Genomic DNA, 27,214 nt, shown 5'->3' on the forward strand with positions numbered 1-27,214 from the left:
AAACGCTCCCCTGTTCTTAAAAAAATGTTTTAAAGTCATTGTGATGCTATTTTCTAACCCAATTTCTTTCTGGTATAGACTGATGACATGTCCTTTTAGGAGATAAAATTGTACTTATATGCCTGTATTCGGAACTTGGACCATAGCCTCAAAATATGATTTAATTCATGGAGAGCCAACATGACATAATGTTTTACATTTGAGTTTTATTTCATTTATTTATTAAAGAGCATGTTGAGAAACTGTCCTTTTTTTTAAACAGGGCCCTGTTTACCTAAATTTAAACAATGTAATGAAAAAAAAGGTATTTTTTTGTACGGATGTTATAAATGTAGAAGAAAACAATAAATCAAATCAAACATAATACAAAATATAAATTATAAGCGTAATCAACTCTAATTTTTTTTAATAGTCTGGCAATGTACAAACACTTGACTTCCTGTAAGACACTTTAGAGCTAGAACATAGTTTTAGTTCATGGTTGAGTTTAGAATAGGGACATATTGCCAACTCATGGTTTGGCACATTTAATTCAAATTATCGATTCTGGTGATCACTCGCTTTGTCCATTCGCACCCCCTCAGAAATCGAGCGCCGTCAGCTCCCAGAACAAAGTTTGTGGCTCATTTCGCCACAGAAGCACATATCAAAATCGCTCTAGACCTAGAGACAAACATCTGAGCTTTACCGACAAGATTACATTCGACATAATAAGTAAATCAACAAGCTCTTGCATGATACTAGTATTGGAAGTGGAGTTTAATGTCTGATTGGGAAACACTAAAATTTTGTGTAAAGCTCTATTCCATGTTGCTCGTTAAGAAGAAGCATTGAAGTGGAGTAATGAGTGGAGTGTTTGATATCTTCAGACATTAGTTTCCTTACAGGTCCATAGGTTTGTCTATTATTATAATCTTACATGTCGATCATGAATTCATTTTATATTTCTTTCATGATTTAATTGTGGGTTAAGACTTTGTGAATTAAGTCAGCAAGTTCATTGAACTAAGAAATATGTCGCACATTCACTGCGCATGATCTTCGGTTGCTTCTTGATTAGCACACTGAGCACTGTGTAATCCAACTTAAGATGAGCGGTTTCCCAGGTGACCTTTCTGAAAGGCAGAAGGCTAAACTAGAAAAGGTATGTAATGTTTCTTCTACTTGTATCATCATTTTTCTATTTCATAATTACCATAAAGATAATAAATGCACTTCATTAACAATACGACTGGCAGGTAAAACGTACAAGCAAACAATGACACAAAAACTATGTCGGACTTTTTAATACCACGAACTGTTATAGTTAAGTTCTGAGCTGAGGCTCGTCAATAAGTTAGATAGAGTGAATATTCATTGGCAATTGTAGATGTATATAATTATGTTTTTTTTAATCTGTCTAATTTAGTACGCCAGTGAATTGGTATTTTCCGTCAAGGAATCTAATTTTCATACTCGTAAAGAGTATTAAGACCAACTGTACATACATGCTGTGTGTCTATTGCAAAAATACTTATCAAGTGCATCGATCTGATCCGTTATGATTAATGTTCATCAAGTGTCATGAAGACAATTAAGTTTGTTATTTAACACAATAGGGCACCACATTATGTATACGCAACGTTCAAAATATAAACAAACTTAACAGATACGGATGTGGACATAGGCCGACGGAAATAATTGGATTGGCCTATTATTAAAATTTTCTCCACATCTAAAGTAAAGAATAGATACCTCAACAGTTTTGCTATAATGAATGATTAATTCTTGGATTTATTGAACTTCTTAACTGTATAATGATCATTGAATTTTATTGCAAATCTGACAGCATTAACTTCTAAGTATAAACACTGCACATTTTCCCCTTTTATAAATCTATTTTGTCGGGGAGGGGATGCCTTGCTTGCTTCGCCCTCTCGCACATTTTCATTAAAATTGTTTTAACCCCCCTCATATCCTCGAAATCATTGTTTCATGCAGTGCAAGTACGAAAATGAAAATTGGAATAATGAAACATGCCCAAGAGTCACGTAAACATGAATCAAAATTATATAGTTACGTTATGAATATTTTTAGTAAAAACAAATATTAATCGTTACGAGTTTCGAACAAACCATGAAAGGCATGGAAACAATAAATTGATTAAAAACATCTTTGTGATTGCAACAGTTAAAGGAAAATGTTTCGGACATCTCTGGACCAGAGCATGATGATGCAGTATTTCTCCGTTTCTTGCGTGGTGAGTTGATCATTTCTGGTATGATTATAATCATAGCATAAACTATAGAAGAATACATTACGGGACATTTCGTCTTGATTGTCAAGTCTACGGCATCAAGAGAATATCAACTTATTATCCAAGAGTAGCACTGATTTTAATCCGATGGGGGAGGGGATGACCCTAAAGATGTGTTTGATTTATTCTTATATGAAAACAAAGGAATAGTAACACCAGTTTACCCCCTTCTCCCTCCCCCCCCCCCCTCTCTCTCTTGAATATCACTTATGGGATGACAGCCCTTTCCTTTTCGCTGTCCCTGAACTTATCAACTTCAATCATGGGAAGAACATCTTGGCAAGCTGACAGCACACAATACATTCATGCCGTTATGTGACATAGGATATAGTGCCAAGTTATCTTCTCAAAACACATGTCGTCATGGCAATTTGTGTCATTCTAAAAAGCAGACTTGCCATGATAACATCACTTAAATAAAAATTAATGTGTTACAATCATTATCAATTTTTTGCACGTTCTAAGAACGCTGGCAGTATTTCCTTTAAATAGAATATATGTGTGTTTTTTTATGAAATAATACCAACTGATTTATCCGTTTATTTTATAAGCATTGCATTCAATGAAATATATGAGAATAATTATAAGTGGGTCTGATAATACCCCAATGATAATCACATACATAATAAGGCATCGATATGTTTCAAATCCTATACCAGTTCTATGGTATTGTAAAATAATCAGGTATACTAAATTAAGGGACAAATAAGGCTTAAATCGTCATATTTGACTGAAAAGTCAGCCCCCAAATGGTTGCAGACATTACCATCGAACCATAACACTGTCTGTGCCCTTGAAAAAAATAGCATCTACAGAATTTAGCATCTAAAGATTATCATAAAGAACAATAACAACATAACAGACTATTATGAATAATGCGCAATTAACAATATTTTTTTCATAATAATATCCGATAATCACTTTTATTCATTTATTTCTTTAGCTAGGAAATTTGACATTGGTAGAGCAGAGTTGATGTTCAGAAACGTAAGTTAAACGAAATTTAAACTAATGGTTTATACATGTAACATGATGTCGTAGTCTCACAAACGAAACCAACCGTACACTGGGGCCCGTTGCAGAAAGAGTTGCGTTTAAACGCAAGCCAAAAAATTAGTCGCAAGTCCCAAATGCGCGCTGTTGATTGGTTGAAGATCAAGTTGCGCGTGATTTTTAGAGTTGCGCGATTGATTGCAACTCTTTCTGCAACGGGCCCCAACTATTAAGTTATGTGTCTAATGACATACCATTGGTCAATTTGGGGTCACGTCTCGTTGGTGTGACTGTAAGATAATTGGAATAAATATAGTCATTTAGGAATTTAACTGTTTTTAAACTAAATAATAATCCGTGTTTATTTACTTGTTTCGTTGGTATCAAGTGTAAAAAAATGTTAACTCTGTCATGTATAATGACTAATATAATTTCATTTCAAACAAACAGTTATTTTTCTCCATTTTACAAAATTTCTTCATTTTTGTTAACAAGAATTCACATGAAATCAATTACCATAAAGAATATTAATATATTTGAAATGAAAATGAATAATGACTAAGTTTATATTGAATAAATGAAAAAACTTAATTTTGAATTCCAATTATCTTGACGTAGTGAAAAGAATTCATATGAAATCAATTACCACAAAGAATATAAATATATTTGAAATGAAAATGAAATAATGACTAAGTTTATATTTAATAGATGAAAAACCTAAATTCGAATCATCTTGACGTATTGAAAAGAAGAATGAACCTTGAGCCAAGTTTGTAAACAATAACAAACATGGCATTTGAATAACATCTCCACCATTCTTAAAGGGTTTTGGTTGAATGGTCATCGTAAATGTGGGAATTCATTAGTTTGAGTTTTTATCTTTTTTAATTAGCTATAACAAACCTGATGTATTTTTACATGATTTAATTTAGGATGTCAAATGGAGAAAGGAGAACAACGTCAGCACTATTCTAGAAACATACCAGGTCCCAGAGGTAAATATACTAGATGTATTTCTGAAATCTAAACGTCTAGTAATTGAGCTTGTAACAGACGATTTCACACAAATTGTTATGAATAATCAACAATATTATTTATCAGTCTAAGCCCTGCATGGCGAACAGATGTGAACTGGAGGAGGGTGATAATATGTCAGTACTACTGCCCCAAACAGCTTTATGAACGAGAGAAGAAGAAAAAGGTAAAGTAAAAAGGGACATGACAGAGAAATTGGTAGGGCCTAAAATATAAAATTATATTTTGGAAGATAAAATCTGTCACAATTTTAGAAAATGTTTTTCATCGAGATCGCTGTCATTCTCTCTCATTTCTAGGCTTTGAAAAAGTATTGGTGTGGTGGTGTATCTGGCTTGGATAAAGAAGGCCATGCTGTTTATATATCACCCATGGGCAACTTTGATCCAAAAGGTACGCACTGTAAAAAATGAAGTGCTAATTTAGCACTTACAGTGCTTGTAAACTGCACTACGAGTGCTGATTTTCTATAAAATTTAAACTAGAAAATCAGCACTCGTAGTGCAGTCACTATAAAAGCACTTTAAGTACTAAATTAGCACATCATTTTTTACGGTGTGGGAAATCAACTTTCACCATGCTAAATATATACATATATTAGTTTGTCTAATATAGGTATGTATTCATATTTAAATGGTAGACCCGGTAATGAAATAAACTTCATCGAACATGCAATTTGCTCATATTTCTTAGTGTTTAGGGAAATTATGGTCTAAGTATAGAACATAATTATATACTATAAAAAATATGTTCATTATTACTCACTGTAATATTCTTATCCAGTGATAGAGAACTAAAAGTTTGAATACATAACGATGAAAATGACTGACTCGTGCAATGAACACAACCAATTATTATTAATGCTGTATTCAGATGATAGTCGAAAATTAGTGATATTCCTGTTTTGTCGTGAATCTGATAAGACGCAATTAGTTTTCTACGATTTTTTTAATATGTAAATGTTTAGTTGGTCTGTATTTAGAGAAGCCAAAAAATATCATCTGAATCACACTTCTTCGAGTACCTGATGTGGATCTATCAGATTTACCATAATGTACTGAAGTTTTATTTTGTAGGTGTATTGTATTCAGCCAAGACCAGTGATATCCTCAAGACCTATGCACACTCACTCGAGGAAATGATTGACTGTCACAAGAAATTATCCGAACAGGTACTTAAAAAAATATAAGTGTTTTGAAAACAATATTGGTCTCCAATTTCAAGAAGATGAGAGGTTTCGATGAAAGTCGATATCAACATATTTTATATAGATTTCAGCGGACATAATTGTTTTATGTTATTATGCTTTTCTAAGAGTTGAATATTTTGGCAGGCACCAGTTGATTCCATTACTACCCCCATATATAGCATCGCAATTTTTATCATTGTCATTATCATCATCACGCTCCCCCTTTCCCCCCCCTCCCCTCCTCCCCTCCCCTCCTCATTGACTGGTTTTGTATTACGTCCGTTTTCAAATTCAAACTACTAATCATTTTTCTTTTAATATCTCCTCGTTTCTTCCGCAAAATAACACAAAATGCCAGGTATGAGCTTTGAAAAAAATTCATATTCATGCCTTATTGGAATCACCTATATTTATTGTATTTTGACTTTGTCAGAGAGGGCAAAAGCATACTGAAGGATCTTTAATGATCTTTGACATGGAGAATCTTGGTGTACATCATCTATGGAAACCTGGTATAGATATCTTTATCAAGGTAAATTACATAATTTCTTTACTGTGATTTACGATTTAAAGATGTTCTGATTTTTCATGCAGATTCAATTCAGTGTAATTTAGATTTAGATTTATTTATTTTATGTTCATAAAGCACAGCAAAATCAAAGTGACAATAGTGAAATTTAAAGTACAGTATCAATCGGAGTAATGCATAAGAATTAGAAGGTATAAATAATGAGAACTAATGCGAACTAAAGTAACTTTGACTAAAAACTATATAAAACAGAACGGGGGGCTTGTTTATAAATTCTAACTAGAATCAAGTCAAATTCATAATGATGAAATATATAATAAAGTAAGTGCAAATATATATTATAGATTCATATCCCGAAATCATCGAAATTGGTATAGCAGTAGATAATAGATAAGAATAGAGACATCATGAATAGAATAAAAACACCTTTACAAAGTAGAGGCAACTTTCACCGCTCGCAACTTTCATATAGTAACAATTCAATTCAATTCAATTTATTTTTCATTCTTCAACATAATACAAGATAGATTGATTCAATTTAAATAAAAGCATGAACAAAATTCAATATTGAAAAATAGATAATCATATTCGATAAGTGATTTGAATATAAATTAACATACATGTCAAGTTTAAATCAATATAATCAATATCATTAAATATAATTAAATCAATACAATTATATATCATAAGAAGAATGGAGGTGTCCACGTAGCTTAACAGTCAATAAATACAAAGGTTTGCATGGTAGTTGCATAGATGGCAAGTTTTTATATTCGTTATGAGCGTAAGGTTTTTGAAACGGACTGCAGAGTTTTCAAGTGTTCCTCACAAATTCACAAAAGGTCATGACGCAGTGATATATTTTATTATCATTCATGGTAACATTCTAGGAAAAAGCTCTGATCCATAATGATAATTCTGAAATAATTCATAGATGGCTGAATTAGCTGAACAGCATTATCCCGAGCTTATCCACCGCTTGTTTGTCATCCGTGCTCCGATGGTGTTTCCAGTGGCCTACACCATCTTTAAACCATTCTTACAGGAAGATACACGGAGAAAACTACACGTATTAGGAAGTAAGGTTAAGTCATCTGTGTGGTAATGGTAGATATATGGCAATCATCTTGACAATGAAACATATAACAATGATAAAATCAAGACGCGGTGGTCCTAATGATTGATATAGGCATGAGTGCCCGAATTCACAAAGGTGGACTAAAGTTATACCGGGGTGAAGTTTAGCCTTGGTTTAACTATAATACCCCGGTATAACTTTAGTCCACCTATGTGAATTCTGGACGGAGGTGAAGGTTGTGATGTGGATATTTATTGCGGTGGTTGGGTGGTTATGGTGGGGAAATATGATAAAATAGACAATGATGAAGATTAAGGATTATCGTGGTGAGGGTGATGATGATGATGATGACGACGATGATGATGATAAGTGACGAGTATGCTCGTTACAATCATCAGTATAGTGATAATGATGTGAATGTTGATCATGATATAATGTCGATGTTATTGATGATAAAAATTAGAAATTATAATATCAATAATGACATCAATGATGATTAAAAGTAACCAGCATACATACCAGACAAGTAGCAGTTCCAGTCCCCCACCCAGGAAAAAAAGAATATGGAAAAAGACTATAGAAAAGGTGTGTAAACAAGATAGCACCCCTCCTCATAGTGAAGGGTTGGGATTGGAGGTGATGGGAATAATGGCCGTTTTGTTATTTTCACAGAATTTTTTTGGGAAAATGTCCCAGCCCCGACTGGTATATAGTCCGGCAGCCCAGGAGGTTTATTCAACCGAAAGCCGGACAAGCAAATGACCCCATAGCTGGATGGCATGGACCTTGAAGTTTACAAAAATGCATTGCTGCCGGGTTCTATGCGTGGTCTTCCCTCCGAAATGACGTAATATATGACGTCACTACAAAATGGCCCTATTTCACCATTTTTCAGACATTGTACACATAGCATGAAGTCAAGGGAGAATATCTCAGCCAAATCATGTTTGTTTTGTATGAAACTTTCACAATGTATTGTTCGAGTAGTGCACAAGAGATATACAAAATTTCACGAACAGAAATTATTGTTTACATATGCAAATTACGTAATGAAATTTGCATATCATTAGTTTTGGAGATTTCTCGCATAAAAAATTGTCAAAAATCGATTTAGAAATTTATTTTCTTTTGCAGTGTACTTTATTTGATATTTTTTCTCTCAAGCATAATATCATTGTCTTCATCTATATCTCTACTTTAAGAAAATATATAACAGTAATTGAAAAAGACATTATAGACTGTGATTTCAGCCCCCTTTTCAATATGGTGCGCTCGTAGAAATCGTGCGTTTTTGGCCTATTTTCACCATATGGCTGAGGTGTGCGAACGATATGCCTACTTTCTTGATGTTTCCTGCATTTTGCATGATATTAAATCTTCCAAACAACATATTTTCTTCTTCATTATGTCTCTGGTGAACAATCAATGATTTCAGCAAAAATTGATTGCCCACTGGGCAGTCTATAGGCTACGTTTTTAGCCTAGTTTTCAACAACGAACCTATACAATGTAACACTGCATCGTTGTAGTTGAGTCGGATAAGAGGTTCCTGTGTACCATCATAATATTTTTCACTAAATTTTTCAATCAACGTTTTGGTATTTGTCTAAACTGTCTCGTTAATGAATCTTGATGTTCCCTTCCCAAAATCGTGTCCAACGGGGTTCAAAATTGATATCTTTGGCGGCCCTCTTTGACTTTTTAAAAATGAAAATCAATTATTTTCATATTTTATTGCACAGAGTCTGACAATGGGACAATCTTTTAATCAATACGCATTTCTCTATGAGTGGGATAGTAGAAATCGATTTAATTCGTTTTCTGATGATATATTTTGAAATAAAATTTATCCCGAAATGGGCATGATTTTGGTCAAAAATGTGCATGTGCATTGATATCTATCTGTTCAATCATTAACATCAACAACTATTTCAAAATATCAGCATTCGACACGAAAGAGGATATAATATACCGATAATACTGTAACGCTTCATGACAATATTTATGACTTTATTTGCTTAGTTAAAGGGCAAATACCATTATTACCCATTTATTGGAAAATATGCCACTTTGGAGCCCATATTTAGGCAAAAAACGTTTCTGATATGGAATAAAGCCACTTTCATCCTTTTTAAACTACATGGAGATAAGAAGGGTAGAGTTTCCTCTATCTGCTACTAGCATACTGAAGCATACCCCCTTCAGGGAGCGTCGAAATCACCCACCCTTTTTCATATTTTACCTATTTGTGGGAAAATATGCTTTTACAAGCCCCCATTGAGGCAAAAAGTGTTGCTGCTATGTAGTACGGCCACTTTCATTGTTTTTAAACTATGTGGAGACAAGAGTAGAGTTTTCTCTATCTGCTACAAAAAAGGTGTGCTGTTACAGCAAAGCCTACCCCTTCTGACTGAGGACTGCTAAAGTTACCCGATAATTATACGTATTTTGCCCATTAATGGGAAAATATGCTATTTTCGAGCCCCCATTTGGGCAAAAAGTGCTTCTGCTATTTAGTAAAACCACGTTTATTATTTTCAAACTATATGGAGACGAAAGAGTAGAGTTTCTTCTATCTGCTACATATAAAGAGGTGTTGGCATATTGGAACATACCCCCTTAGGGGGTCTCCGAAATCACTTACCCTTTTTCCATATTTTACATATTTATGGGAAAATATGCAATTTTCGAGCCCCCATTGAGGCAAAAGTGTTTCTGCTATGTAGTAAGGCCACCTTTATTTTTTTTCAAACTATATTGAGACGAAAGAGTAGATTTTCTTCTATCTGCTATATATAAAGAAGTGCTGGTACAGTAAAGCCTACTACCTTTGGGAACTGCCAAAGTTACCCGCCCCTTTTACGTAATTTGCAAATTCATGGGAAAATGTGCTATTTTCGAGCCCCCATTGAGGCAAAAGGTGTTTCTGCTATGTAGTCAAACTACTCTTATTGCTTTTAAACTATATGGAGACGAAAGAGTTGAGTTTCTTCTATCTGCTACATATAAAGAGGTGTTGGCATATTGGAACATACCTCCCTTGGGTGGTCGCCAAATTCAACTACCCTATTTCATATTCTAATTATTTATGGGAAAATATGCTATTTTCGAGCCCCCATTGAGGCAAAGGTGTTTCTGCTATGTAGTAAAACTACTTTTATTGCTTTTAAACTATATGGAGACGAAAGAGTAGAGTTTCCTCTATCTGCTACATATAAAGAGGTACTGGTACCATAAAGCCTACCCCCTTTGGGAACTGCCAAAGTTACCCGCCCCTTTTACGTTATTTGCAAAATCATGGGAAAATATGCTATTTTCGAGCCCCCATTGAGGCAAAAGGTGTTTCTGCTATGTAGTAAAACTACTCTTATTGCTTTTAAACTATATGGAGACGAAAGAGTTGAGTTTCTTCTATCTGCTACATATAAAGAGGTGTTGGCATATTGGAACATACCCCCCTTGGGTGGTCGCCAAATTCAACTACCCTATTTCATATTCTAATTATTTATGGGAAAATATGCTATTTTCGAGCCCCCATTGAGGCAAAGGTGTTTCTGCTATGTGGTAAAACTACTCTTATTGCTTTTAAACTATATGGAGACGAAAGAGTAGAGTTTCCTCTATCTGCTACATATAAAGAGGTGTTGGCATATTGGGACATACCCCCCTTGGGTGGTCGCCAAATTCAAATACCCTATTTCATATTTTAACTATTTAGGGGAAAATATGCTATTTTTGAGCCCCCATTGAGGCAAATGGTGTTTCTGCTATGTAGTAAAACTACTCTTATTGCTTTTAAACTATATGGAGACGAAAGAGTAGAGTTTCCTCTATCTGCTGCATATAAAGAGGTGTTGGCATATTGGAACATACCCCACCTACCCTTTTTCCATACTTTACCTGTTTATGGGAAAATGTGCTATTTTCGAGCTCCATTCAGGCAAAAAGCGTTTCTGCTGTATGGTGAAGCCAGTTTCATTCTTTTGAAACTACATGGAATTAAAGGAGTAGACTTTCTTCAATCTGCTGCTAATAAGTGGTTGCACAGCAAAGTCTATCCCCTCCGGGGGTTCCGAAAGTCACCCACCCCTTTTCCATATTTTTTCCAATATGGGGAAAATCTGCCAATCTTGGAGCCTCTGAAGAAGGTGGCAGTCGATGTACCGCACTTTTTTTACATGTAGCTGATAGAAAAAAATGCCTCTTCTTTTATTTCAAAGTGGTTTCCAAAATCAATGCTAGCTTTACTAAATAGCAGAAATGCCCTTTTGTCTGAATGGGGGCTCAAACATTGCATTTTTTACAATAAAGAATGAAAATAGACATATGTAACTGATAAAGAAGATCCTACTTTGTCATCTTTATGTGGTTACAAAACAAAAACAAGGGCTTTACCGCAAGGCAGAAACACTGTTTGCCTCAAAATGACTAATTTTCCGAGAAACTGGCAAGATACGAAAAAAAGATTGGGTGACTTTGGCAGCCCCCTGAGGGTTAGGCTTTGCTATGCCCCAATTTCTTTATATGTAGCTGATAGAGAAAAGTGATTTAAAGGAAAAAATTACATACTCAAAACAAAATGTTACCACATTGGGGGCTCCGAAAAGCACGATATCATAATAGTCAAGCTATGGATAATGATATGGTACTGTGTGTAACATTTTACTGGTTCTTGTGGGACTATGCTTTAAGGTGCCCGAGAGTAATTGCATGCAAAATGAAAATGCAAAGCAATGCCTCGAACTTCTATCTTTTTCAAGAGATTTAATTATCATAAAAATTGCTTTGTGTAGAAAATGCCTTTAACCCTCATACACATGATACAAGTAATACATACCTTTCTATCGATCGCGAAGTACGTTATTTTCTGCATGTTAGGCACATCAACAAAGGCGATCGGATGCAAGATGAAACAAATAGATGTCAATGCACATGAACATTTTGGTTCAACATTTTTGATGAATTCTTTTTTTAATATATTAACCGGACTATTCAGAAAAAAATTTCAACCGATTTCTACTATACAAATCCTAGTCAAATGCGTATTGATTTAAAATATCCCATTGTCAGACTTTGTGCAATAAAATATGAAAATAATTGATTTTCATTAAAAATGTCCAAGAGGGCCGCCAAAGATATCAATTTTGAACTCCGTTGGACACGATTTTGGGAAGGGAACATCAAGATTCATTAACTAGACACTTTAGGCAAATACCAAAACATTGAGTGAAAAATGTTTTGATGGTACATAGAAACCCCCTTATCCGACTCGACTACGATGCAGTCTTACATGGTATAGGTTCGTTGTTGAAAACTAGGCTGAAAACGTAGCCTATAGACTGCCCAGTGGGCAATCAATTTTTGCTGAAATCATTGATTGATCACCAGAGACATAATGAAGAAGAAAATATGTTGTTTGGAAGATTTAATATCATGCAAAATGCAGGAAACATCAATAAAGTAGGCATATCGTTCGCACACCTCAGCCATATGACGAAAATAGGCCAAAAACGCACGATTTCTACGTGCGTACCATATTGGAAAGGGGGCTGAAATCACAGTCTATAATGTCTTTTTCAATTACTGTTATATATTTTCTTAAAGTAGAGATATAGATGAAGACAATGATATTATGCTTGAGAGAAAAAATATCAAATAAAGTACACTGCAAAAGAAAATAAATTTCTAAATCGATTTTTGACTATTTTTTATGCGAGAAATCTCCAAAACTAATGATATGCAAATTTCATTACGTAATTTGCATATGTAAACAATAATTTCTGTTCGTGAAATTTTGTATATCTCTTGTGCACTACTCGAACAATACATTGTGAAAGTTTCATACAAAACAAGCATGATTTGGCTGAGATATTCTCCCTTGACTTCATGCTATGTGTACAATGTCTGAAAAATGGTGAAATAGGGCCATTTTGTAGTGACGTCATATATTACGTCATTTCGGAGGGAAGACCACGCATAGAACCCGGCAGCAATGCATTTTTGTAAACTTCAAGGTCCATGCCATCCAGCTATGGGGTCATTTGCTTGTCCGGCTTTCGGTTGAATAAACCTCCTGGGCTGCCGGACTAATAATCCTAGTCAGTGGGTATATCCACTGCAGTATACCAGACTTTTAATAATAATAATATAGGATATTTATATTGCGCACATATCCACCTTGTTAGGTGCTCAAGGTGCTCCTATATTACCCTGCTAAGCTAGGCGTTCATAGCGCACACAGCTTCTAAAGGAATTACTTCCTACCGGTACCCATTTACCTCACCTGGGTTGAGTGCAGCACATTGTGGATCAGTTTCTTGCTGAAGGAAATTACGCCATGGCTGGGATTCGAGCCCACGACCCTCTGTTTCAAAGTCCGAAGACTAATCCACTGGGCCACAACGCTCCAAGTAGTACTCCAAACTAGTACTTTTAGTACTAGTTTATTTTTGCATACATGCACATCAGTCGGCTGTATATAGCTTTCAGCCCATTCAAAGAAAATTACAGAAGATTATCTTATACCTTTGACATTTGTAATTTACTCCTTGTGTAGAAAAGATATGACGATTATAGAACTAAGACTTGTTGGAAAATATTAATTGTAAATTAATATTTTGTATTGTAAATTTTAAATTGATCTAAAACTCTCAGGTAATTGGAAGGAGGTATTATTGAAGCACATCGACGCTGATCAGCTACCAGTTTACTGGGGTGGAACTAAGACGGACCCTGATGGAAATGAGATGTGTACTTCATTGGTAATAAGATTTTTCTTTTGTAAAGCAGTGGCGTAATGGATCAAATTTTCTAAGGGGGCTAGTCACCGCGTATTAGCCCTTTTAAAATGCCCATCTGTACACCAGTGATGTAAACCACCAGTGATTAAACCTCAGCCATGTCAGCGGCAAGTTACAAAATACACTCACTTTCTTGAATTTAGCCCTGGCGCATATGATTTAACAATTAAAAATGCAGTAATTATCCTATATGGTATAAAGTGCCTCTGTAAATATATATAATACCAGTTGTGCTTGGCAGGCATTTTTTTCCTAATAGAAAAAAGTGCTATGCACTAACAATGCATACTCTTTCTTGGCCACACATGGTAAGAGTCCTTAACCATTTTACACCCACTTCTTTAGTATGTGAAGTGTGTGTGATTGAACCAGAGTTTATCCATTCATATTAAGTCAATTAAGGAACCTATATCTTCAAAAGATTTCTATATTCTTATTCTTGCAAAAATAAAAGCTCTTTTTTCTTTACTTCACCCTTGTAGATCAAAATTGGAGGTACAATCCCCACCTCCTTCTACCAGAAAGACCGTGAGCCGCCCCACACCTGGGCTACCCATCAAGTATCCAGGGCAGGGGTAGTTACCTTCGAGTATCAGGTTAACAAACCTAACAGTGTCTTAAGGTAGGAATCTAATTTTGTATTGAACTTTGCTGGGGCCTAACTAACCATTTTAGTTAACAATTTTCTACTTCTAAATTTCAATTGTGGGAAAGATATTATTCCGTAAGTACATCCTATAATCGATGTCATCATCTTGAGACCAAATATTTACCGTTTGGCCATTTAAAGTTTATGTGGCTAAGTCCGACAGTGCGTTGTGATATATATAAATATATAGGCCTACAGTATTTGTATTTTTAAAATTTTCTTGGATATATTTATAAATATAAAATCTGTTAAAAGCAGGAAAAAAGGAAAAAAAAACATAAAGAGTGTTTAGTTCGAAAACCAAGTGTATATATCAATTTCTGAGTTTTATTATCATATCCAATACGATTTCCCGATTTACATATTTCCTCCTGTTTAAATGTTCTCTGTTGAGTTGTTTGCTTTTGAATATTTATAATATTCCAGTCTATCCTCATAAGAAAACAACATTTGTAACAAGTAACTTTTAGTGTTAATTTCGTATCAACGTTATTAGTTTTTTTTTTGTATGTGAATATCTGAGGTATGAGTTTCAGACAGACTGCAATGACATCAAGTTTGGCTTTGATCGAGCAGATGCGAATGGTAAAAAGACTGCCATTTTGAAACTGGAGAAATACAACAGTCACATGGTGCCAGAAAACGGTGAAGTCTTGATAACCGAGCCAGGAAAATGTAAGTAGACTTTTGTCTATTATGTAATTGTTTTCGACCGAGCAACTTTTTCCCATATATCAACCATTTAAAGACCAGTAAATGATTTCCTTTACGCAAACTTATTTCAAATTGTTTGTAATTTTTTATATGGAAATTAAATCAAAGTCGGCTATGCCTGAATTTTCATACATTCTATTCTATCCCCACCACCACCACCGTCATCACATTCACCACCGCCACTGCCACCACCACCATCATTGGTGGCATCATTGTCCTGTCATCATTATAAACATCACCGTCATTACACCCCCTCACCAATACCACCTCCAACTTCAGTATCATCATCATTATCATACCGTCATCATCATCATCACAATCAACAACATCACCATCATCATCATCATACCCACCAGTATTACCACCACCACCATCAATAGTCTGGGAAACAGCTTTATTTATACCCGTTTATATGATTCTTTCTCTCTCCTAAAAGATATCGTCACATTTGACAATCGTCACAGCTGGATCCAGTCCAAGAAGCTTTCCTATTGGTTGGAGCTCCTGGAACCTAGTGACGTCACGGATATCGAATCGGAACAGTGATATCGTTAAAAGATTCATTTTATTTGCTTCTAAAATGAATGAAACCCATTATAAGCTACTGAAATTTCAAATTGTCATTATTGGTCAAGGGCATTATTTAAACCCTTTTTACCATTTTGCTACTAAATAACTTTTATGAAACATCGCCAAGTTGCAAGGATATGAATATTCTGTAAGATCTAAAAAAAAAGTTCAAGAAAATGGGATGATAAATGTATGAACACATTGCCTTTTAAAACAACACCCTCTCTCATCCGTTATTTCACCACTTTTAGTACCTGCTTGCCTCTCATTCTTATTCCATTTCTTTTAAAGACTACCCTGCCCCTCTCTCCTTTTTAAAAAAAATTCACCACTTTTAGTACCGTTTATATCTCATGTAATTTTCTCAGTCTCATTCGATATCTTTTAAAGTCGACCCAACACCCACTCTCTCTTATATCCTCTCTTATCCCTCTATTTCACCACTGATTGTCCATTTATATCTCATTATAACTTTCTCATTCTCATTCCATATCTTTTAAAGATGACCTGTCCCTCTTTCTGGCTAAACTGTTCAATAAATCTCCAATATTTATCTTTTATAATCATTTCTGTGATCATCAATCTGTGATACATATATTGATTTTCTACAGCTATAAGTATCTTTTGTGAAAAACACTCATTTTACATTAAATGTCACATCCTAGCTGCCATATCACATTGCTCATGAAATGAACATGAAAGAAACACACAATTCCATGGTCATTAATTCTATTTTCATATATAATTATCATTAACATTTACATGTATTCTACAAAACAACAGCATTAATATGGCATGAATCATCTGCAGTTTATAAATCTTCTGAGAATATGGGTTTAGTATACTGCTTTAAAGATTAAGATGTTAAGATCTTCTGTTAATTCTTATTATTCCATTGCACTCATATTGTTAATTTGACAATACTAATTGTAATAAGAATGGATTATCTTATCTTTATCATCACAGGGGCTCTGGAAAAGTTTTGAAAGGGGGAGGGGTGGCTGACCATGCAGTCCTTATGACTGGAGATCAGAGACAATATCTTGTGCATTACAGAAATATTGGCTTGACATAACAACAGGGTTATGAAAAATACATGTGATTGGACATGAATCAATTCCTATAAAGATTTTTCATTAAGAATTAAGATTAGACTTAGGGTTATGTTTGAAGTTAGGTTTTGGCTCAATGTGCACATTTTCTATTGAAGCAATTGTTGCTGAAACACTGCCCCCCCCCCTGGAATCCTCCTACAAGTGTACTGGAATTTCATGATGTAGAAATAAATATACACTTATTGATAAAGAAGCAGTATACTATAAACTAAATAAATAAAAAGAGGAAATTAAACAATTATTCTGTATATAAGCCATGCCCATGCAGGAGTTCATAATGAGTTAGCCGATATTAAATAAGAATGTCTGTTTCTTTACATTATTATATGACCACTTCCCCCCCCACATATATCCTTTACACACAAAAAAAATCCATGGATGACAAATATAACAAAGTCCTATACAAACAGCCATAAGTGAGGAGAAATAAAAAATATTTTTGCTGGTTAGCAATATTTTACCTTTTAGTCAGATAGAATAAGATTTGTTTTAATAGCAAAACGTAAAGTTATATTATATCTACTGATTAATATGTTGACTGTTTCTTACTGATTCACTTCCAATAATATTTTAACAAAACATGGTACTAATATTCAAATGGATAATGAAATGGAAAGAATTCTATAAAATAATCAACCTATTGTATGTCTGACCCCGACAAGCCACTTTTTCTCATTTCACTTCACCTCATGAACACTCAATCCGTGATTGAAGAACATTATGTATTCAAATGAAGTGGAGAAAGTGGATACAAATCTTTTTAGGAAGATCCTGTGAAAAGAGGGTCAGATATACTTTAAGGAATTGAAATGAAAAATCCTGTTTTAAAATCAGTCATAAGACCAAGCACTGGCTGAACATGACATGATACATCTTCAGGGGCATTGAAGGGCATTGATGTATGATGATGTAATAAAATCATGGTCAGTGATAACAAAACAACTCCCAAATAAAAAAAAATGTTGATGCACAATAAGTTTGATCCTACAAGGATCAGCAGGGTAGGGCCTTGTAACATCAAAGATACAATCAATTGTTCATTGAAGAATAACCTTAAGTCTGTGGTTAACTGTGTATAAAAGGTTACCATCAATTGCAAATTTGAACTGCATCCCTTTAAGTTACATTGTCTCGGAGGGCATTTCATAGAGCCGTTAGTAAGTTAAGAGTGACTTTAAGGACAAAAGGTGAACCTTTCTTACATTCTAAAGTCACTCTAAACTTACGAACAGCTTTATGAAACGGCCCCCTGGACTCACAGAAAATATATATTTGAAATCTTTATATAAAGATAGCTCTTGAGACACATAAAATCTGCAGTTTTAAAGGACGAGTGAATTTTGAATTGAAGGCGACAAAGATTCAAAGAAAAGAGGAGGGCTGCCTCTAGCCTGCCTGGTCAAATTGTTATTTCAATGGAATTAGGAACCATTCAAATGACATTGTAACATAAGGATTCTATTACATGACATTTGAAAGCAAAGAGCCAAGGCTAGAGGTTTCCCCTTGTTGTACGAAGACCCTGAACAATCAATTGCATATCTATGATACAGGGGCAAGGGCCCTGTAAAACAAAGGTTAGCGATTAATCGCAAAATGAAATGGCCAATCAAACCATCGTTGCATGTGCATTTTGCTCAGTAGTCTGACGAAGAACCAATCAGAATTGTTCTTTCAAATGAGCGATCAATCGCTTAACCTTTGTGTTATGGGGGGCAGATCTCTGGTCAATTGTTTTGTTTACAGTATGATACATGCATGATACCAGGGGCCTGTCTTACTAAGAGTTACATTCGATCCAATCAATTGTAACACTATGGAAATCCACTATGGAAATTTGCACAATGTCTTTTGTAACAAAAGAGAAGCACACTGAATTTTCAAGAAAACGATGAATGCATGAATATACATTATAGCTAGAAAATATTTTGAACAAACATGAATAATAGATGTTGATGTTGCTGGCTGTCCATAGTTGTGATTGATTGGATAAATCGCAACTCTTTGTAAGACGGGGCCCTGAACACCAGTATTTGTCTCATTCTGATACTCTTAGAGTACACCACATAAGCAAAATATTAAATATAAACAACTATGGTATGGTGTTTTGTCTCTATTTTGTTCTTGTTTTTGTGCGAAGCTTCTTCCCATCCCCCTTGAAAGCCTCAAATGAGTCTGGTTCATCCTAGAATAGAAAGAAAAAGGATAAAAGGATTTGTACTTTAAACACCAGTACAATGTGCCCTATAAATATTATTATTAAAAAGGGACGATGTTTGAAAAGACTGATTTTTTTTTTCTTTATGTATTGATTTATTACTGGATGTAGAGCTGAATGTACAATGCTATATATGTATAAGACCAAGCTTGGATATTCGTTTCTGAGTGGGGTTCACTTTGTAAGAATTTGGTTCTCATCGACTCAAGTGGTCAACCATGTAGGTAGAATGGATCAACATTTGTCTTTATCAAAAATAATCATCAACTAAAAACCAGACAAAAATATCATATTTTGTGGTAAATGTATTTATTTTTCCCTTATCTAATCAGTACTGAAGACATCAATCAAATAGACAAACAAAATTCAACAAAAACATTCATATTCTATTTAGTAATTCTCTTTGCACACACACAAGGTGTGGTCATTTATGATGCCAGTGGAGGCTTTACGCTTCAGTCACAAAAACCAAGACCAAATTTTGTGGATCCTTTTTGTAGAACAGGGTTCCTATCATTAGGGATGATTGAGAAAACTGAATCATATTAAAATCTTAAATCACCCCCCCCCCCATCATATCCCTGCATACTTACTGTGCCTACCCCATTGCTAGCGGCAGAAGGTCGTATTCTCCTGATGAACGTCAGTGTGCCTTTCTTGTAATCATAGTTTGGGATGCCTCTGAATAGTGAATAAAGAGATCAGTGTATTTGTTTTCTTGAGTGGAATTATAGCAAGAGGAGAGTAACAATCAATATTCCTACACATGCTATTGCATTAGCAGGTGACTGGTGTGATAGTTCATAGAGAATTATGAGACCTCTGAAAAATCCCCTCTGTACACAAAATCAAAGTAAGAAACTATCTGATGCTACATGAAATAACCAAATAAATGACAATCGGCACTACCATCACTCTTACAAACAGGGATACCGTTAACAACTATTTAAATGTTGGAAACATCTATAGAAATTAGAATGAGCCCTTTTGTATACAAGGAGGTAACTTCTATATGGCCAAAATATGCTAAAAAGGTAGGAATTTTCGTCCGTAAAGTAGTATCCCTTTTATAAAATATTCTGGTTCAACCAAATAGGTACCAGAAATGAATCACCCATGGGTATTAGAGAAAATTAGTGCTCTAATCTCTTAAAGTAGTTATTTACGGATACTACAATACTATTGCAACCACTATAAAGAAAATGCTTCGCAACTAATAAACAAGTGGAATGCCTCTGGCCGTCTCACCTGCATCACGCGGTTCAATATAGCAGCAGTGCTGACTTTGAAAACTACTCTAACTCGCACAAGATGTTCAGTGATACATGGTTACTCTTATGTCCACTTTTTATGAACTAGACCAATAAACTTACAGAGATATGATGGTTATTCAACAAAAAACCCCAACATGGCCAAAGTTCATTGACCTTACATGACCTTTGACCTTGATCATGTGACCTGAAACTCGCACAAGATGTTCAGTGATACATCATGAATCAGATCCATAAACTTTCAAAGTTATGATGGTAATTCAACAGATACACCCAATTCGGCCAAATTTCATTGACCTTTGACCTTGGTCATGTGACCTAAAATGCGCACAGGATGTTCAGTGATACTTGATTACTCTAATGTCCAAGTTTAACGAACTAGACCAATAAACTTTCAAAGTTATGATGGTAATTCAACAGATACCCCCAATTCGGCCAAAGTTCATTGACCCTAAATGACCTTTGACCTTAATCATGAGACCTGAAACTTGCACAAAATGTTCAGTGATGCTTGATTACTATTATGTCCAAGTTTCATGAATCAGATCCATAAACTTTCAAAGTTATGATGGGAATTCAACAGATACCCCCAAATCGGTCAAAGTTCATTGACCCTAAATGACCTTTGACCTTGGTCATGTGACATAAAACTCATGCTGGATGTTCAGTGATACTTGATTAACCTATGTCCTAGTGCTGCAAGTCAGGCGGCATGTTCGGGTTCGGTTCGGTTCGGTTCGGCAATTTTTTTCCGAACTTTGGTTCGGTTCGGGGTTCGGCAATAAATGCCAAATTAAATTTAACATCTAAAAAATAAAGATCGCCGGCCTACTAACAAGTAATCTCTTGCATGATCCGTCATGTATTAATAATAAATTTTGTTTCTAAAAAGAATAGTTAAGATAATTGTTGAACTTTCTTTTGTTTTAATTAACAAAAAAATAAGTCATTTCTACTTTCATTTTTAAAATGAAAATAAAAAAATCAAAAGAAAAAAATAATGATAACGAGAGAATCAGGACAAACAGAATTACAAAAATCAGAATATTTTTTTCACGATTATTTCATGTAGCTCTGATCATGATCGATTACGATGTTCTTGCCAACGCAGCTTCTCAAACTGGAAAGTGTTGATCGGGAATGTCGAAATAGTAGACAAACAACCTCCACTCAACTGTTATTATACCGGTAAAATTCACATTCCAAAGAATATGAGTGTTTTAGAAAGTTCCTATTTTCTGAAAAGTGGTAAAATCTGGTCAATGAATTACTTTAAAAAGATAAAATATCAGTCCATTCTTGGTCCAGAAAGATCGACGCTACGTGACTTCAAACATATTTCTAACACGAAAATGAGTACATGGGACTGTACTACGTATTTTAGTGTTGTGAAATCACTCGGCGTTGATCGTCAGAACTAAGACGGAACTGATAATTTATCATTTCATTCTCAGTAATTGGCCAGATTAAACCACTTTTAAGAAAATATTGACAATGGAAAAACGTTTCAAGTTTGGAATACGAATTTTACCTGTATAATAGCGACCGAGAGCAGGTTGTTTGGACTTCCAGTTTCAACTTTCCTTACCAACCATTTCCGGAACATCGATCAGGGAACATGCGTTGATTTGGTTTGAATTTTTATCTTTTTTGTTTTTTTCACCCTCATTCCTTCATCTCTTATTTATTTATCGTTTATATTAATATGGAAATTTCAGAAGGTGGAATATATATACTTTACCATTACTTTGTCAGTCACAAGGAATTAATTTATGTCTTTTCAATTAAATGTACATCCGATTACAGCAATACGTAATTCAACTACACTTTTTAACCGAGTTAAGCTTAAAATGTCCCCACATTTTATAAGGAAAAAATATATTCATGTTTAGGCCTGGGACGATTGTCATTATTACCATTCGATTATTTCCTGGAAAAATAATTGAATGATTCGATTGTTCGTCGGGAATCACGTCTTTTAAGTCACAATAGTTGTCCTACTTTATGGTGACCCCCCCCCCATGAAGAAATCTCCATCAAAGTCACATGTTTAGCATAAATGAGGCCCTTTTCCCCCTTCTCGATGATTTTTTTATATCAAAAGAAACTTCATGAAATGAGATTAAATCTTTCAGTTTATTGTTCCAATGAAAATCTTTCCTAAATTAATACTGGTACCCTGGTATTATGCATTCATCCCTCCAAGTGCCACACCCCTTCATATAAATGAATCAGCCCCGCCGAGTCCAAAGACGTAAACAACTCATTCATGAAGTATATTCTTTGAGACTGAGCCCAGGTGGAGCATTTCACTTGAAAATTTTCATCCCTTGCCCACACCATGTCCCCGCCTCCACTTGTGGCACTGCCCACGATGCTACACATGTATTAAAAAAAAATATTTCATTTGAAATACCTTTCAAAATAACGATTTTTTTATCATTTGAACCTACATGTATAACTGGGTCTATTTTTGGAGACTAGTCGAGAAAGTACTGGTGAAGGCGGGCGCGTGTTGGAATGTAGTTTTCATTGGTTGAGGGGGATATAAAAAAGGTTGCATTGTTCTGAAACATGAAAGAAATTCTCCGGCTCCCACCCCCTATCCTTCCCTCTCTCTTTCCCTTACACGCACACACACACACAGATGGGGGAGGGGTCAATTTATTTCTGAAGTCATGACCTTTCCTGATAAGGGAACCACATGCCTTCCGCTTCTTTGTTTCCCAAAGTTTCATTGGCTATCCGAAGGTCCAATCAGCTCAAGTGAGCTGGTTATGTGTTTACTTATTATTGTGCACGAACACAATGACTTATTTTGTGTATGAGGGCAAGGTCGGGTGGGATTAACATTTACGGAGCGCTATCATGTTGGTATGTAACTGTGAATGTGATACAATCATTGATAATTTTTGAAACATTACCTCGGTAACATAATTTTTAAACCTGTAAAAAACAGCTGTCATCATTGTTTTCTTGTCATTTTATTTTTATTACTTGGGTATTAGAGTTATCCCAACGTCATAATCGGGATCTGCCGAACATTCGATTAGTGTAAATTTTGCTAATCGATTGGTGATTGGCGGCATGCCAATCGAACCATTTGATCAATTGATGTTTACTCCCAGGCCTATTCATGTTTATAAAAAAATTGAAAATGATGAAAATTTAATCAAACACGAGACCGAAACTGTCATACTTTGTCATTTACGAGGAATGAATTTATGTCTGGTTCTTTTTCTTTATTAAATACAAAATGATTAGGTCCGATTACGATCACGATCGATTACGGCAATACGTAATTTCACCACACTTTTATACCGAGTTTAGCTTCAAAATGCCCCCTCATTTTATCAAGAAAAAATATATTTATGTTAATAAAATATTCTTAAGTTGATAACAGTTCAATCAAAGACAAGATGGGAGCTATCATAGTGGATTTTAAAAATATATTGAGTGGAATTCTCTTTGTGCACAATCACTAACCAATATATATTTTATTAATTTTATACTTAAATATATGTAGTCATCGCATTCACGCATTGCATACAAACATACTTTTTTTTTCCGAACTTCCGAACCAGGCCTTTGAGTTCGGTTCGGTTCGGTCCGGTTCGGAAGTGCCAAGTTCGGCGAACTTCCGTTCGGTTCGGCGGTTCGGCTGCAGCACTACTATGTCCAAGTTTCATGAACTAGGTCCATATATTTTCTAAGTTATGATGACATTTCAAAAACTTAACCTCAGGTTAAGATTTTGATGTTGATTCCTCCAACATGGTCTAAGTTCATTGACCCTAAATGACCTTTGACCTTGGTCATGTGATATGAAACTCTAATAGGATGTTCAGTAATACTTGATTAACCTTATGGCCAAGTTTCATGAACTAGGTCCATATACTTTCTAAGTTATGATGTCATTTCAAAAACTTAACCTCAGGTTAAGATTTGATGTTGACGCCGCCGCCATCGGAAAAACGGCGCCTATAGTCTCACTCTGCTATGCAGGTGAGACAAAAAAAAACCCATACAAGTTCCGCATCATCATATTGTGTGAATTTAGGGCCCTTGCACAAAAGCACGTCTTTTCAATTGGACCATTCACAACTATTATCAAGCATCACTGGTGAATTAATTGTCATAAAATGTGGTCTTGAACCAGAGTTTGAAAAATTTCTTTTTGAATAAGAGCCATTTTTCAAAGATTTTTTTCAAAATGGGATAAATTTAAGATGCCTACCTCTGTGGGATATCTTCAGGAGGAATGACAGGTTTGTATTCTACATTCTTCTTCTTGCCATCTAACCTGTGACCTTCTCCTTGGAATGCCTAGACAGAGGACAAGAGAAAGAGAGAGAGAAGGGGGGGGGAGAGAGGAGAAGTCATGTGGATGTGAATGTAGACTGCAAAAGCATGCTTCTCTAAATTGTTACTTGTAATAATGCTTTCATTTCAAATTCCCATGACAACAATGAACATTTAAAAATAATGTAGAGTGAGCACATTACATTACCGACACGAGAACAACAATTACAATAGTCTTTCATATAGAAATAGAGATAAACTTGAACTTACCCTGAATTTGCTTGCATCAATGTACTGTGAATAATCTGTGTTGTCTACTTGCATTTCCTGTTTCAAATATACACATAGAATAGGCATTGTAAACATCATGCACATTACACACTAAAATCAAATGTAAGATGGGCCCTAGAGCTGGTAAATGCAAGAGACAAAGGGGAAAACTTTCAAGTACTGGGGGGTGTTTCACAAAGATTTAAGTACAACTTAAGTCGCACTTAAATGCCGACATGTACATGATATGCAACATGCGATCTTATTGATAGACACGCAGTAGTGCGCGTCCTCATGACACAATCTGACCAATACGGTCATGCCTTTCATACCAAACGCAACTTAGTATTTTAGTGTGACTCTAAGTCAGACTTAAATCTTTGTGAAACACCCCCCTGGAAACACAACAGGATGATTGAAATTTTCACACTCATAATGAAACGAAATTTGAAATGCATCCGTCTTCTAGGCAATGGCGTAAAGGCTTAGTGATAGAATTGCATTGCCTTGGCAAAATATTCTTAATTTCCCCTTGATAGACAATGGTACATGTAGATGGTCTACTAGTAAACAAGTTTATAAAAGATAATGAAATATAACTTTACCTCTTGTTGGTGTTCCTTTGCTTTTGGTATTTGAGGTTCAACATAATCAACTGGTTGTGCAAACTCAACCTGTAGTGATATAAAACAATAAAAAAATATTACAAACATGCAGAATACTTACATAAAAATGCAACAAAGGGGGATCACACAAACACCCAAGATTTGCAAACTGGTGTCCTATGCAAACGACAGGCCTTCATTCTAGCTTTCCCCTAGAGACCAACTTCCATTTCTTTGTGTCAAGCTGCCAATTCCGACGTGCCAAAAACCTTGAATTTCACGACGGCGTCATATTTCTTGTAAAATCATGATAACCTGGATAACCAAATTCCATTGTCTTACATATATTGAAATGAATGATAAACTCAAGTTAATCCCATGTAAACAAATTCATACAAAGCAAGAGTGTCAAATCTAATGTAAATTCAAAACTGGGCCCTGGTATCAGAGGGCAAAGTGGGTTAATTGTACAGTGGATAAATATGATTGACTGCATATAGCAAATAATTGTAACAATTCAACTCTAAGATTAATTACTTGGCTTTTTAATGTAGTCAGGCAGCATATGTCATCTACTTCGAAAAATTGGCTAAGTCTGATTTTTCACTTTTATGTGATTGGTGACATCATAAGGAACAACTTCCAACTGGGTGACAAATTTCTAATGGTCATCTTGACCATGTGAGGGGTCAAAATTGGGTCAATAGGGGTCAATTTTTGGAATTGCCCCGATTGTGTTGAGTCATATATCAAATTGTTTGTCTAGCTATACTGAATAAAAAAGTGTACACAACTATATACTCTTGACCTCCCATTAAAAAGTTATGCCCGGAAATGTCAAGAGGTCAACGAACTTTCGTTACATTGTATATTTTTATGGCAAATTACACTGAAGGTGATAAAAAGCTAATATTTTCGTTTTTTCTGTTTTGCATGTGTGTACTTTTTTATTTTAATAAGTTCATCTTCAGAAGTCGTTTTCCAGAAGATATTAGACAAGGTCAGGGAAAGGTCAAGAGGTCAACAAACTTTCATTGGTAGCCATAATACACTATAAAAGCGGTTTGAATTTAGAAGTGGGTTCTTCATTTTGAAAAGTCTCTAAGAAGACATTATCCATTAGTTAAAAAGGGGGTAAAATGTGCTCATTTAGGAACAAAATAGATAAACAGTGATAGACGTCGAATAGTTTGAGTGTGGTATCATGGTTTATTGCAGGAATACCTTGAAACGACTTGACAAAACCTATAAAAATCATATCATCTTCATGACGTTATAAGTGCAACCAGCTCTTTCCGAGTTGCTTGATTTAGGAACTCAATTCAAGTTCTTTTCATTTCCAATTTACCTGTCTTTGATATGTAAAGAAACATTTCATCCATTTGCTTTGTACAGAATATTTTAATCAACAGAAAATATTGTAATGTACTGGGGTACATGTGTAATACTTTGCTAATGAACACATCGATTGATCAGTGCTCCCAACTCCAAAGAAAGATGCCCAACATCTTATTTGACTTAACATACGAATAAGATAATGAGGTTAGGATTGATGATGATATGATAAGTTGGGCTCCAAT

The 27,214-nt window shown here is 35.0% G+C and overlaps 2 protein-coding genes across 2 annotated transcripts in view; one reads left to right on the plus strand and one right to left on the minus strand.

Moving 5' to 3' along the window:
• The first annotated feature begins 732 nt into the window (after window positions 1-732).
• LOC121409028 (SEC14-like protein 2) lies at window positions 733-16,013 on the plus strand. Its single transcript, XM_041600813.1, has 12 exons — window positions 733-1,144; window positions 2,170-2,239; window positions 3,240-3,283; window positions 4,222-4,284; window positions 4,624-4,717; window positions 5,401-5,495; window positions 5,947-6,045; window positions 6,977-7,121; window positions 13,775-13,881; window positions 14,403-14,542; window positions 15,093-15,244; window positions 15,720-16,013. The coding sequence occupies exons 1-12, from the start codon at window positions 1,091-1,093 to the stop codon at window positions 15,827-15,829; spliced, it is 1,173 nt and encodes a 390-aa protein (XP_041456747.1). The 5' UTR covers window positions 733-1,090; the 3' UTR covers window positions 15,830-16,013.
• Window positions 16,014-16,627: 614 nt separating this feature from the next.
• Window positions 16,628-27,214, minus strand: part of LOC121409029 (ubiquitin recognition factor in ER-associated degradation protein 1-like) — a 31,884-nt gene continuing 21,297 nt past the window's right edge. The window contains exons 10-14 of the mRNA XM_041600814.1: window positions 25,635-25,703; window positions 25,030-25,086; window positions 24,695-24,783; window positions 19,780-19,867; window positions 16,628-19,153 (exon numbers count right to left, since the gene is read on the minus strand). Coding sequence (XP_041456748.1) covers window positions 19,082-19,153; window positions 19,780-19,867; window positions 24,695-24,783; window positions 25,030-25,086; window positions 25,635-25,703 — 375 coding nt within the window. The 3' untranslated portion in view covers window positions 16,628-19,081. The remainder of the gene's footprint in view (window positions 19,154-19,779; window positions 19,868-24,694; window positions 24,784-25,029; window positions 25,087-25,634; window positions 25,704-27,214) is intronic.

Source organism: Lytechinus variegatus, chromosome 2 (genome assembly GCF_018143015.1).
Source record: "Lytechinus variegatus isolate NC3 chromosome 2, Lvar_3.0, whole genome shotgun sequence".
Classification (NCBI taxonomy): domain Eukaryota; kingdom Metazoa; phylum Echinodermata; class Echinoidea; order Temnopleuroida; family Toxopneustidae; genus Lytechinus; species Lytechinus variegatus.